General features: G+C 33.1%; 1 protein-coding gene across 1 annotated transcript; it reads right to left on the bottom strand.

Moving 5' to 3' along the window:
- Nucleotides 1–780: 780 nt before the first annotated feature.
- LOC140874302 (uncharacterized) lies at nucleotides 781–1,014 on the bottom strand. Its single transcript, XM_073277575.1, has one exon. It carries the CDS (start codon nucleotides 1,012–1,014, stop codon nucleotides 781–783), a length of 234 nt encoding a protein of 77 aa, XP_073133676.1.
- Nucleotides 1,015–15,041: the final 14,027 nt, after the last annotated feature.

Raw genomic sequence — 15,041 nt, 5'->3', positions numbered from 1 at the left:
CGAACTTTTAGACTTTAGTGGTATTAATATAGCTAGCATACGAAGTTTGAAGCTATAATTTCCAAATATCAAGCTGAAGGTAACTAAAAGAATGTGAAATCTGATACAAAATACTACACTAGCATGCATGCTTACGTTGCGAAAATGAATAAACAATCAATTCAGGCATCAAGCTGAAGAATTCATGAAAAAAGTACAAAAGATATTGTGATGAACAAATGCCTAAAAATAACTGATAGTAATATATAGAAATTTAATGGTTTTGTAAAACGATGTACATCGCTGTATCCTGATTGTCGAAAACTTGATTTCGTGTCGAAAAAATATTATATATTTTTTGAATAGTAGGAAGGGAGACACACCTAGGTACGTAGTTACTGCTAATTTATCCGAGTCCTTCTACCATAATCTCTTGTAGAGGAAGCCTAATTCTACAAGGCATTGCCGTGAATATAAAGATGAAGATTTATCAATATATGTGGGGTCCACTTTTAAATTTGTTTTGCTTTTGCATTTGGAGATTAATTGGTCTTGTATTTAGCTACTTAACTATGAATCAGAAAAATGTTACAATTTGAACATTAATTCATGCACAAAGATTCATGAATCTTCTTTGTCATGAAACAACATTTTAAAAATTCTGAGAATCAATCTGAACACGAGAAAACAAAAAAAAAAATTAAATAATTTCTAGACGTAAATATATGGATGTTTAAAATGAAAATAAAAAAATGGCATGATCGATGAAATTATATAATTAATTAGTAATATTTATAATACTTATGGAATATTACATAGCTTGGTAAGAATCTGGAAAGCATTGATCTGCAGCCTCAGCAGCAAAATGTACTCTGCTGTTTTGAGCAGAAGCCTGTCAGGTTTCAAGCCTTGCCCTCCAGGAACTATTTTCTGTAATTTTTTCACCTTCATCCCAATCGACGACGTCGCACCGGCCGCGGTTTTCGCTCTTCTTCTTGCTAAAATCTTCGCATTTTTGCTTCTTTTGGATCCCATTTGACAATGGTTTTTCGAGAAAAAAGAATGTATATAGGAAGCGAATGTGGTGTAATATATATTTGGTGAGGAATTTTGGTTGGGTTGATGCGTGCTTTATAATAGAGTATGATACAACATCGATATAGAATCAAATATTTTACAGAACTAATATAATTTATAATTTTTTCAAAACAAAAATAAAAAAATAAAATAGACAATTAAAATATTTCGAAAATATAAATGGGAACTGTTATTATTATTTTTTGGTTTGATGAAAATTAATGTTCTTACTCATCTTGTCGCATCGTCCCGGCCCATGACAATGGTAGTACCTTTGAGCTGTTTGAATTAATGAAGCCTCTTTTTAGTCTTTTCGCAAGTGGAGATTGGTTCAGTTTTCAACTTTTTCTTTTCCCATAACGTGCAGCCACTGCTCCAGTACGCACAATATATATTTTCGAAATAATGTAATAGTCTGGACATTATGTTAGTAAAAGAATAAATCATATCGGACAAATCATATATGTGCAACATGCTAACACGAGAATACATTAGTAAAATCGTAGGAGAAATCGAACTTATGATCATTATTGGACAATTGTTTGTATACTCTATTAACTCGAACACCGCATGAGACTCTTGCCACTTTTTTCTTTATGGCTTGCTTCGATTTCTTTGAGTCATATTTATGAATATATGATCAATAATTTGGTTGCTTCACATTTTCTCTCAAAAATTCCGATATTCTAGTAAAAAAAATAAAAAAAATGACTTTCTCAGCTCACTGAAAAATTTTGTGGAAAAAAAATACAAATCATGATATAAATTTGCAGAATTTCGTTCAATTATGAAGAATTTTATTGTATATATACTTAACCGGTCCGAATTAAAAAATAATTCAATTGTTGTAAAAGTAATATATATAATATGCAAACAATGCGAGGGGAAAAAATAAAATAAAAAAAGTGCAGAACAAAGCCTAAAAATATTTGTAACTGACTCGACTAATTAATTGTGGCTTACGAAAAGTAAATAAATATTAACTCGGTCTGTTGTCTTTTCTTCTTCATTTTCCACTCATGTAAATCTTATCAACTACTTTTTCTCAAAAGAATAAAAATTAATTTGACATTTCATCATTTAGTATGTTTTCCACTATATATAGTTATCTCCCAATGGAATCCATGTTATAAGAAGTGAAAATTTAGAAATGCATCTATACAAAAAACAAAAAAAGTTTAAGATACTAATTATGAGCGTGGACGTATATATATATATATATATATATATATATATATATATATATAATTGCAATTTTGATGATTTAATTTATATAATAAAATTTCACTTTTTAGTCAGGTATCTTTGTTTTTCTCACAATTTTAGTCATTTTTTTTGTGTTGAGATGATGCGATATTGACAAGAATTTAACATGACACAAGATATAGAAAGTAGTCTTATATAGCATATTCGTTGAAAAAAGATTGAATTACCACAAAAAAATGATATTTACAAGGTTAAGACTAGGGGTGAGAAAAAAATATCGAATTTTCGACATACCGAATTTATCATATCGAAAAAATACCGAATTTTTGGTATATTGAAAATTTTGGTACGGTGACGATACCAAATTTTTCGGTACGGTAACGGTATGAAATTTGAAATTTTTGATATATACCGGTATACCGAAATATCGAAAAAAATATAAAAATATATAATATTATAAACAATAAAATTTTAAAAATATAAGGGTTTTTTTGGGTATAAAACGGTATATATCGAGACCGTACCGAAATTTCGGTATATAATAAAATTTTGGTATGACCGGTATGCTATTTATATGTACCAAAAATTTCGATATAGCAAGAGTTTCGATACGGTATCGATATAATATTTTTTAATATCGTAATTTTTGGTATGATACGGTATATCACCCCTAACCAAGACTAAAATATCATGACATGCAACACAATTTTTTTTCTTCCAGAAACACCTGTCTCTACTTAATTCATAAGACTCCAGATGGATGCTTTGCTATTTAGAAATGGAAATAATTTGTCCCTCGTATTAAAAAATATTGGTATTTTTAAATTATAGGGTTAAGTTCGTCGGGTCGGCCCACCCCACCACACAATTTAAGTGGGTTGAGTTGAAATTTTTTCAACCCAACTAAAAGTGGGCCAAAGTGAGCCACCCGCCTAGGCCCGTGACCCGCGCGGGTTGGCCCGTGGGCCTAAAGAATTATTATTTTATTTTTATTTTTATTGTGATATATGTATTTTTAATTAAAGTTGTGATTTTTTTTGTATTAATTACCTTATATAAAATTTACACGTATAAAATCAATAATTAAAATTTTTATTAATATGTTTCTATTAATATTTGTTTATGAAATAAAATTTATAATTAATTATAATAATATATTATTTATTTTTATTTGTAGTGAGTCAACTCGAATATCGGCCCGCTTAACCCGCAAGTTCGCAACCCACCTTGGGTTGGATTGGGTTGAAAATTTTTAGTCCACAGGGATGGTGGGCCGGCCCTCCCTCGACCGGTCAGAAGATGAGTTTTTGATGGACCGACCCGCTTTGCCATGAGTTGGACCATCTGACCGCTCGTTATGTGCAAGCATCACGTTTATTTGGAAACTACCTAATTAATTAAATACTCTAATAATTTAAGTGAATATTATTATAATTTATTTGACATTGTGCATTAAATCAATCACCAATCTTGTGGGAATGTATTCCACTCATCTAGTTAATTATATTAAAGTGTTTTTGTACATGCATGCCAATTATTTTTCCCTTTTTCTGGTCATTTAATTCAATTCTCAAATAACAAGACAATAATTATACGGTTGCAAAATCACATGTCACAGCTAAGAAAAGTTGTGAATATTGACGTGTTTTGCTTTCTGATCATGTTCTGATAGTAAATAGTAAACCACACTCAAACACGTAACATTTATAAGTTTCATTCTATTTTATTTCCCATGCTACGTTTAGTAATATTTTTTTCTTTTTATTTTTTAAATTAATATACACAAATTAATTAAAAATTATTTTCTGAACGAATCTAAATAGATAAATTAATAAAATGTATGTTTCTTTTGGCCAATAATATGAATGGATCCCAATATATATATTTGGCCTTTGGGAAGCTTTTAATCCGATAATTATAATATTAATAATATATAATAATAATTATTATTATTATTAATATTTGGGATGTAACAAGTGGGATGATTGGATATGTCTTTACATAATTATGAATGAAGAAGGACCAAGTTGGGTTTTATAGGACAGACTTTATAACATTTGTTTTTAATTCAATATTCCCCACAGGATTCAGATTTCATGAGGTTCCTACACAAGTTGAACATGTGAGCATCCCAACTCCATCACACAATTTTTCGGGACCTACAACGTTGTGGGGGTACATCTCTCACAAATGATGCTACATACTAAGTTTCATTTCATATAATCTAAAATTTATTAATACTAGAGTTCGCCGTTGTAGAACATTTTCATGTGTTCGGTTCGAAAAAGGGGTAGAATTTGCATGTGATCAAACGATATATCTAGATAAGAGATATCAGTCAGTGCACAAGTTAGTGTTGAAATATTATCCCACATCGGTAGAATAGAGATCTTGGGAGTCCTTAATATAGACAAGGACAACCCCCACCTCTTGAGCTAATATAAACAAGGACAACCCTCACCTCTTGAGTTAGCTTTTGAGGTGAGTTAGGTTCAAGTCTAATTTCTAATAATTAGGAAAGAGTCAAGTGATCCACTCGCAAAATCATTAACTGAGTTCTTATTTTGTTTCGACATGAAGGTATGTATACTCGAGCTCAAAATAGATTATATATCCAAGTTTCTCTCAATATTTACCATTTTAAAAAACTTATATTATATATATGTTCTCACGGAACAATACTCAGTATTGTGATACAAATCATATTAAAAGTAGATCCATGCGAGATACCTACTCATCTTGGTGGTGAATTTAAAATTTGAAAATGTACCATCTAGTTAATTATGAGCTAGGCATAATACGCGTAATAAGACGATGAAAAGTCACGTGAAGGATTTGTAATGCTATTTGTAATTTATATGCCATCATTTATATATGTTCTCAATTATTCTCCTACATTAATTTCCATCACATAACAAATTTTAACCTACGTACTTTCCCAGCTAAATTGAAGGAGGAAACATGTGAAATTAACGGCACTGACACCATTTACCAACAATTAAATTAATTAGAAATAGGGACGGAACCAAGATTGCTAATTTTATATGAAAAAAAAATCATAGGGTCAATAATACTCAATATACATATTAGATATATGTTAACGGCACTAACACCATTTACCAACAATTAAATTAATCAGGCATGATCATACCACCCGGGGTGAGACTATGCTCCACCAGGTGTGCTACATCTGGTGGAGCTAAGCCCTTGTATCAAGAGAGGGCCCACACGTTATCATGTGGACCCTATTGATCCGAGGGCTATGCTGAGAAGAACTTCAGATGCAGCATAGTCTCATCCTACCACCCGCTATCTATGCCAGAGTTATGGAACACCTCTTGGACCCACGAGCTAATATTAGGTTATAAATTCAATTCAAGAGATGTTTGATCCCAAAAAAAAACTGCGTGACGGATGATAAAACTTGGCGACTCCATTTGCTTTGTTATATATACATTCATATTTCATGAATGGATAATAAATGCAATTAAAAATATATTCAGTTTATTGTCTCCTAACCACTAAACACCCTGGGAATTTTCAAAGTCATATTAAATTTGAAGTGAATATGAAAGTGAATTTCTGCATGAAGTGAGTCGGGGCCAAGAAATTATTGTAAATTTGGCTTGAAAATGTTATATATATAATTTAATAATAATCGGTAATTTGTACGTACGTGCATGCGTGCATGGGCCACTCATAATTATTTCTAAGCGCACAGCTCGTGAACGAAGTTAATGCACACCGCTCATATCAAGACAAACTAACTACTCCACAATCCAACATTTATATTCATTATAATTATAATGAAATTAAAACACAATAGCTAGGAATTAAATAACCCATAAAATTCGAAGCGGTGTTTTTAAAATAATAATTGCTAAATTTTAATTTTTTTCTCAAAGAAAAAAATAATATACGACATCAGTGCTGTACCTGTGATTTTTAAGGCCTAAGTTGAACTTAAAAATTTGACATTTCAAATACCTTTTTCAGTTTTTTTAAAGTTATTGAAGAGAGTCTTTCAACACTAAATATCTTAATATGCAAATTATCGTATACTTAATTATCAAAAAAACATATAATGTTTAAAAACTTTATATTGTCATTAAATAATAAAACTAAAATGTTATAAATAATTAATTAAATAATACTTTACTATTTTATCAGCAAAAGCATCGATGGTTGCCGATGACTTATATTTATAGCTAATCTGACATCAAGATCTCAAGTTTGGGATGAGATCTTGCTTTTGAGACCCAATTGTGTAACAATCCTCTCCTCCAACTCAAAAAAACAAAAGCATCGATTGTTTGACAATATATGAATCTCAAAAAAATAAACACACCAGTTGAAGAAATTTTATACACTATAACTTCATCATTCCATGAATGAAAAAATATCTCAAAACATTCCTACAAAATTAACCAAAAAAATTTCGAAAACGTAAAACTAAGATAAAATTAAATATATCATAAGGAGTCTATGAAATCCAAGAATCTCGACAATGAAAGAGAATGATGAAAGTTTTGAAATCCGAGAGTCGTTCTCCTTTAATTGTCATCCAATGCGATTGGAACATCAGATTTGGGGATAAAGATGACTGATGAAGAGGGCAAAATATGCGGAGATATTCTAATTGTTTTTATTTTTGAAAAATCATAACCTTAAAAAAAATTATTGAAGATATACAATAATTATAGTAGTAAATTTTTTGGGTCTTCCTCTAAACCTAAGCTCGAGGCGATAAACTCACCCGCCTCATGCCTGGTTCAAGCCTGTACGGCATACATAGTTGAGGTCAGAAAAAAAAAAAAAAAAAAAAAGATTGAAGAATTAAAAATCATAGTTTTCCTTAAGGATGTTGCCGACTTCATTGGTTGCGGCCCATACTTGCGCACGTGGTTGGCCAACTAACTCATCATGTATACACACATATATACATATATAATGGAAAAATGTTTTTCTTATTATTTAATTTTATCGTTTTGCGATTTTGATATTTTATGTTATTAAAATTTAATTTTAATATTTTTGTATTTTTTTATTTTTGCAGTATAGTATCTTTTCATCCGAGTGATATTAGAGAATTTCCAATGGTTTTTCATTGGAGATAATTTTGGAGAATGTCATTAATTACGAAAATGTCATTATTTAAAATTATAAATTAACCCTTCTATATTATTTTAATTTTTATTTGTTCAATCATATGTATATATTTGTTCATTTCAATATTTTTATTTAATTTTAATATTTTTTGGGACGTATTTTTAAATGTATTTAATGTTTTTTCTTATTTATTTATTTATTTATTTATTGTAATTAAATTATAATGTAGAAAAAAATAGAAATAATAATTAAATAAGATTGTGACTAAAAAATACATTACATATTTTATCATGAACAGAAATCGATTTAGTTAAATTGAATTAAACATGCAATCACATTAAAACATAGAAAAATAGACAATCATTAAAGATATAGTAGCAATAATTTAAAACAAACAAACAAACACACAAACAATAAACATACACACACCCATTGCAATGATGATTACACACTAATACTCTGGAAGATCGGACCCAGATGAAGAAGTTTCGCCGAAGAAATGACCAATCGGAGTAAAAGGTCCATCGGCTCCATCACCCTTTTGCTGCTCTTTTCTTCCAAAATTTTTGTTGTTCTTTGTGCAAGTATATATGTACGGAACTATTCATCAACATACATAGGGTTGATCCGTAGCATTTTATTTTCTTTTTTCCAAGCCAATAGAGCATTCCTTTCTTGATGTTAAAATAAATGCATTGTTTTTTTTCTTCAAATAATCGAGTCATATTTAATTTAGTTCCTTTACATAATTAATATTTTTCTTAGGTTAAATAATTTGGAATTTAAAAAAAATAAAGAATTTTACAAAAAAAATAGAGAATATTGGTTGAAGAATATTTTTGAAATAGAGAATTCAATTCTCTATTTTGGAGAATAGAGAACTCCAAAATGGATAATGACATTGGAGATGCCCTTAGACACTATATATGCAATACCTAGAAATTCGTTTACGTAAAAATCACATGCATAATTAGGGAATTAATTAATTTAAAAATAAATTAACATGGTTAAAAGATATTTCTATGTGAATTATGTGACATGTTTATATGTTTTATATTTAATTATGACATTTAATCCAATTATTATGAGAGTTATGAATTTTTAAGGAAACGTCGAATTACGATCACGTAGACGGGACTATGGCGAACGAGGTAAAAGTTTTCATCGAAATTTATGCCTATATATATATATAATTAAAAATCTATTTTCACCTAATTAGGCCATTTAAGGGCTTTTAGAATATTTTAAAAATCAAGCCTTTATTATGTACGAAAATTAGGAGATTTTAATGTCAAATTAGCATTTTTTAAATATGATAATTAATGAGCTAAGCCTTATTAACTATTTAATAAAAAGCTCAAGCCCGTTATTTACACAAATAAGTACCTAGAATTTGTTTTCATTCATCCTTCACCCAAATTTTCGAAAACCTAGAGGATAACCCGAAGGAGTAGCCGTCTCTCACACTCACACACACCTACACGAAAACTTGAGGAAAATTCAAGAGAGTTGGCATTCCGTTCGTCCCGAGCCACGATCTACGCATGAAACCGTATAAATTTTCGTGCGCTAAAAACACAAAGTCATGTTTTTATTCATCTTTTCTCACTACTTAAATCATATGTACACTGTTTTATGATGAAAAATCTGATGGTTGCATTGTATGTGGTTTAGAACACAAAAATTCATGGATTCATGCATCATATGTCCATGCCTTACACTTGATGGCTTTGTTTTCGTTCAGGGCTTTTACAGTGGGTTGAACCATGGTTCAGGGGTCGAGTGAGGTCTCTTAGGTTCAGGATGCAAGAAGGGCTCGAACTTGGTTGTGGTCGAGCAAGGCCTGGACGACCGAATGGGTGATAAACCATCGGTCGTGCGCAGGTTTGGGAATGGCAGGCCAAGGCCGAGCCATGCACCGCATGGCTCTGGCTAGGGCCTGGCCTGTGAGTCTGACGGGACCCTGGGAGGTCCTGCTGACTGGTCGGAGTAGGTCGGACGAGAAGGGGGAAAAGGGCGAGCTGCTAGGGTTTGGAAGGAAAGGGTTAGGGTTTAGGTTCTGGCAGCTCGGGCAGGGGCTCGAGCAGGGTGTCCGGGTCGGGTCTGAATGTTATTTGGGTCATGTCATATGGGTATGGGTCCGAGTTATTTTATTTCGGGATCGGGTAATTTAATTAGAGGCCTAAGTGTTTTAATTAAATGATAATGGGTTGAGTAATTTAGAATGTACTAATGGGCTTAAGTTAGTAATTTAAGTGAACCCATTAGCTTGTCATTGGCCTTGTGACCCGTGAGAGCTATCGGGCCTATTGATGTTGGGCTAAGTTGTTAATGGGCCAGTCTAGGTTAATGAGATTAAGTTAAGGGGGCAACAACTCGACCAAGTCCGTGGCAAGTAAAATAGTCTGTAAATATATATTTAATATATATGTATAATTTTTTATATATATAAGTATGATTTTTATGAAAATAATTTAAATATATATTTACGGGCAAATTTTAATGATAAAAAAATGATTTTTAAGCTCATGACTCATGCATTTATTTTATGAAACGAATAAGGGCATATAAAGAAAATATTTTTGGAAAATTGATGTGATTGTGAAAACTCATGGGATTGGAAGTCGGGATACTGAGCCCGATGACATCTTTACTTATGTTTATGAGCTTATGGATGCAGCGGTAAGGGCTGGTGAAGTTGCAACACAGAGGCAAAGGGAATCCAGAGGTAAGGGCTGGTGAACCCCGTCGCCGGGTACATTGGTTTCTAGATTGATCTATCGCTTATGTTTATGGTCACACATCACTGATATGACTCATACTGATGATTTTATGATTATGACATGCCGTATTTATGTTACGCATTAAGATTATGATTCTTATTATGTTTACGACTCAACAGTACACATATATTTTTACGAGCATGCATGCATAAGACAACCTCGTAATATTTTGTATAATATGTGCTTGCATGCGATCTTATTATATGATATTTGTTAGTGCTGGATAGAGCATGTTGAGCCTCTAGGCTCATTAGATTTAAATGCTTGTGTGCAGGTGAGGATGATACTATAGTTAAGGATGTTGTCCCTACTGGTCGTGAGAACCCGTGACCATTGCACGTTTATGATACGATTTATTATGAGATTTTTATACATCATTTTATTTCCGCACATGATTGCCACTTTTCACTGATTTTCATGGTTTTGAGACTGTAGACGTATTTATGGAATTTGACGATGGACTATGACTTACGTATTTACGTTATAAAACTTGCATGCATGAGATTTTAGTTATGCTTGAGTATTTAAATTAATTGCATGCAAACGATTATATTATGTATTATATTTTATGAAGAACTATTTTAAGTATAAATACATATATATAAGGGCGTATATGTAGCATCACTATTTTAAAGAATTTTTTTTTTGCGGGACATTTCAATATATTTCAACAATGCTGCGTTGGTGACATGTCAGCACTAGGTCGGAAAAATAATTCAAATTATAAGAAATAAAAATAACGGAATAAAACTGAAATTTGAAATATAAATGACCAAAATCAGGAAAAAGACAAATAGTGTGACAAAAAAAAACATTTTTCCCTGATGTAGCAAAAAATTGATATTACCCGATTAGAGAAAATATAGGTAACTTGTGCAGATCTGGATAGCCGGATTAATACTCGAACTGTTTCAAAGACCGAATTTCGTGGGTTGTCACCTGCATCATAAAGCAAAATGAGTGACGCAGGGGGTTTTCCAGTTAATAACGTATCATAAGCCCCCCACTTTTGAGCATGTCGTGTTAGCGAGATGACCGAGAGTAGAAAATTTGGAGATACCGTTATGGAGTAATTGTAGTAGGACTGTGATGCAATGGAATTGTAGATAGTAGGAATTAAAATCCTGACAGAATAATGATTGCAGTGTAATTGGATAGAAATCAAAGTCCTAGTTTAATTAAAAATTGTTAGATTCACAGTCATGTCTGAATAACTATCGTAGAATTGTAGTAAGATTCTGGCTGAAATCACCGTTATAAATTCACCCAATCAGTTTGCAACTTGCAAGACACAATATTGAGGTAATATGTTTTTTAGTTTTTCTTTCCTTTTCCATGTTTCGAACCATAAAATTGGAAAAGAGAAATAAAATAAATGTTATGTCAGGTATTGTCCTTCTTGGGACCCCTTCTCTTTTATGTTTGATTTTTAGATGCACTAGTATTTATGGTAATGTGTGTGTGCCCTTTTTATACCATCTTCCCCAATATTGCAGCATAGTGTTGCCCGTGTGTATCTATGTGTATATGTATATATTTTGTGTATCCATATGTATCTATATCTTCCACCATCTCCGAATTTTGTCCCTTCTCTGGCGAACACAAGAGGTTACGGCGGCAGCAAGCTGGAAGGGCGACGAGCGGCGCATGGTGGTGATCCAGGAAGAGAGACGGGTGACGCTCTATCATGAATCAGGAGGATGACGGGAGGCACTTGATGGTGATCCAGGGAGGAGGATATGTGGCTAGAAGATCTTGAGCTCTAAACGCAGCAGCCGGTAAGGGGGCAGCGCGGGGGTGGTGGTGACTGGCGGCGGCTGTCAAGATCCATAGTGTTGGCGGCAAGGGTCAGGGCCGACGATAATGGCGGTGAAATTCTCGGGCCGTGGCGGAGTTAGACACATGCATATGTCATGCGAAAATTTTTCCTCTTTCCATGCCAACATTTTGTGTGTTCCCTTCCAACATGAATTTGGGTGCAAATATGTGTATCTATCTATAGTGTATAAATCCTCATCTATTCATCTCTACACCATCACCATGGATCATCGGCCGACGACCATGAGTGGCGGTGGCGTACGAGGTTCGGCGGCGGTGTTGATTCAGCGACGGCTCGTGTCGACTTTCAGCCATGGATTAGCTTCCAAGCTTTCCTGATCTGGATCGACGGAGGCGGCGTCGCTATGTTGTTTCTGTATGAGGAGCGTGGCCGCGCATGGAGGGTGGTTATTTTAGATTTACAGCCTTGGAGTTGCTTTCTCAAAATCCTCCTGATATTTAAGCGAAGAGAGGTGCAACAGCAGATCTTGGAGAGGAGGTACTTGCGTCGGCAGCAGATCGGATAGAGGAGAGTAGCGATGGTTGTGGTATGGCGCGGCGATGAATTCCTTGGGCCGTAAGAGGTATGGATAGATGCATGTATCTACACGCATATGCATATACACACATGTTGTTTGTTGTTGTATGTGTTTGATAATAATTATTTTATTTGTGTTTAAATGCATGGTCTGCTTCATCATAAAATTGTGAGAATTTTGATTTTCTCACTTTACAACTTTTGTCTAATTTTTTAAAAATATTATGACTCGATTAGTTGCATTGAGTGGTAGTGGTAAGGATGTAGTATATATATATATTTTAAATTATATATATTTGGTGGAGTGTCCGTTTCGGGATAAGTTATTGTTCTTTTTGAAGATGAATCGAAATACCAACATGTTTGTTGATCTAGTGGAACCTAGCAATGATAGTTAATGTAATGAGTGAATTTTCACCATTTTCAAAATTTGGACCACGGGATATAACGGCGGTGATCACATACGTGAATTGGACCGTAATTGCTATTCTGGTGGTGTGCTTTTTTTTTTTTTTTTTATAGTGATGAATTTTTCACACCGCTGACAAAAGTCGGTGATGGCTTGTTTAAAGCCCACGCCAAAGATGAGTTCCTGATGGTACTCTCTGGAGTTGCGAACGAACAAGGTGTAGTATGATGATGTTCCTGTAGTATTGTGTGTGTTGATTCGGAGGTCATGTGATAGGACCGATCGTGCGATGGGTTGTTTAGGGGGAGGAGGATCCTAACCCCTCTTGTCGGTTTAGACCACAACAATACTTCCGAACGATTATTTGTACGAACACGTGTAAGAGGGAAGATGCGTTAGGACCGCCACTTATAATATTTTTGACGAAGAGTTTTTCTAACGCCTTGGAGATTTTTGTTTTCATACAATCTCTTCAAGGAATGCATCTTCTACAATCCCTTGGAGTAGTATCTTTGATGAAAACTCTTGAGTTAGTGTATTTCATTTAGCCTCTTAGGTTGGTGCATTGAATGTAACCCCTTGGGACTATAACTTGGTGAATTTTTTATGGTTATCATGACTTGATAAATTTATTTTATAGTCACTACGACTTGATATATTTTTTATAGTCATTATGACTTCTTCTGAAATTTTTTTTATAGTCGCTATGACTTCTTCTGAAATTTATTATAGTTGCTATGACTTGATATATTTTTTATACTCATTATGAATTCTTTTGAATTTTTTTTATATTCTCTATGACTTCTTCTAAAAACTTTTTTTACAGTCGCTATGACTTTTCTGAATTTTTTTTTATAGTCCCCATGACTTCTTTTGAATTTTTTTTATAGTCGCTATGACTTCATGGATTATTTATAGTCCCTATGAATTTTTTTAATTGTTTATAGTCTCTATGACTCTTTTGAATTGTTTATAGTTGATATAACTTTTTTTTTGAATTTTTTTATAGTAGCTATGACTTTTTTGAATTGTTTATACTTGTTATGACTTTTTATTGCGCTCTAGGAGAAACATCGTATTGTTTAATATGGAGTACTTAGGAGTGGATCAAGTTCCTAAGATTTTGTCTTATGGAAAAGTCCTGAACCCACTTTAGTTTTTAAGTGGTGAGGTATCCCGGGACTATATTTTTGTCTTCTTTACCTCTTACAGCATCATGGCTTAGGTAGTCCTACAGGGCTGGCCAAGCTTCTGATGGATGAGTAGCCTTAATGATTGCATGGGTCGTGACGTATGAGTTAAGCATTCGTTGATGAAGATGGGTTCCTTCATATATAATTAAATAGAAAAGTAAACAAATAAACGTAAGTTTATTATTAAACTTAAAATATAAAAGAATTAAATAAAAGTTTTGATCTGCAAAACAAATAAAGTAGCGACAAGCAATTTATTTTAGTTTGTAGGTGTTTTCTCTATGAGTATAGAGTTTCTTTAGATTGGCATGACTCTCTGTCCTGCGTTATATTTCATTATATTTTTCGTTTCATTTTCTTTTTTCCGAGGAGTGAAACTCATCAGTTTCCTCGATGCAGATATATTTTTTGGCTCTAGACAACAGCTCCTCCAAGGTTTTTGGGGATTTTTCTGCTATAGATTCTTTGAACCTTCCAGGACGCAAGTTCTGCTGCATTATTCCAGATAACATATCGTGGTTCACGTGCAGGACTTCATGAACCACGTGACTAAATCTCTTAACATAGTATCTCATACTTTCCTATTCTTTTTGAACAATTGTGAATAAGTATGCTGATGTTTTCGGGTATTTATTATTGATTGAGAATTGTTGGATAAAGCGTTGGATGAGTTGCTCCAAGTTGGCAATGGATTCGGATGACAACTTATTGAACCATGTGATATCTCGCCCTGATAACTTTGTTCGGAATATCTTGTAGTAAGTCGCATCTGTGATGTCATACAAATCTTCTTTTGCGTAGAATTTGTCTATATGAACTTGAGGATCACTAGTTCCATCGAACTCAAGTAGGTTGAGGATTTTGACTCTCTTAGGCAATGCTACAGATAGAATAACATTAGTGAACAAGCTTCAACGCACATGCAAGAT

The sequence above is a fragment of the Henckelia pumila genome, chromosome 1 (genome assembly GCF_033568475.1).
Source record: "Henckelia pumila isolate YLH828 chromosome 1, ASM3356847v2, whole genome shotgun sequence".
Lineage (NCBI taxonomy): Eukaryota > Viridiplantae > Streptophyta > Magnoliopsida > Lamiales > Gesneriaceae > Henckelia > Henckelia pumila.
This window is presented reverse-complemented; position numbering and strand designations above follow the sequence as displayed.

Bases quoted from the DNA above. Each gene is read 5' to 3' on its own strand.
- LOC140874302 (XM_073277575.1), bottom strand. From the start codon at position 1,014: ATGGGATCCAAAAGAAGCAAAAATGCGAAGATTTTAGCAAGAAGAAGA.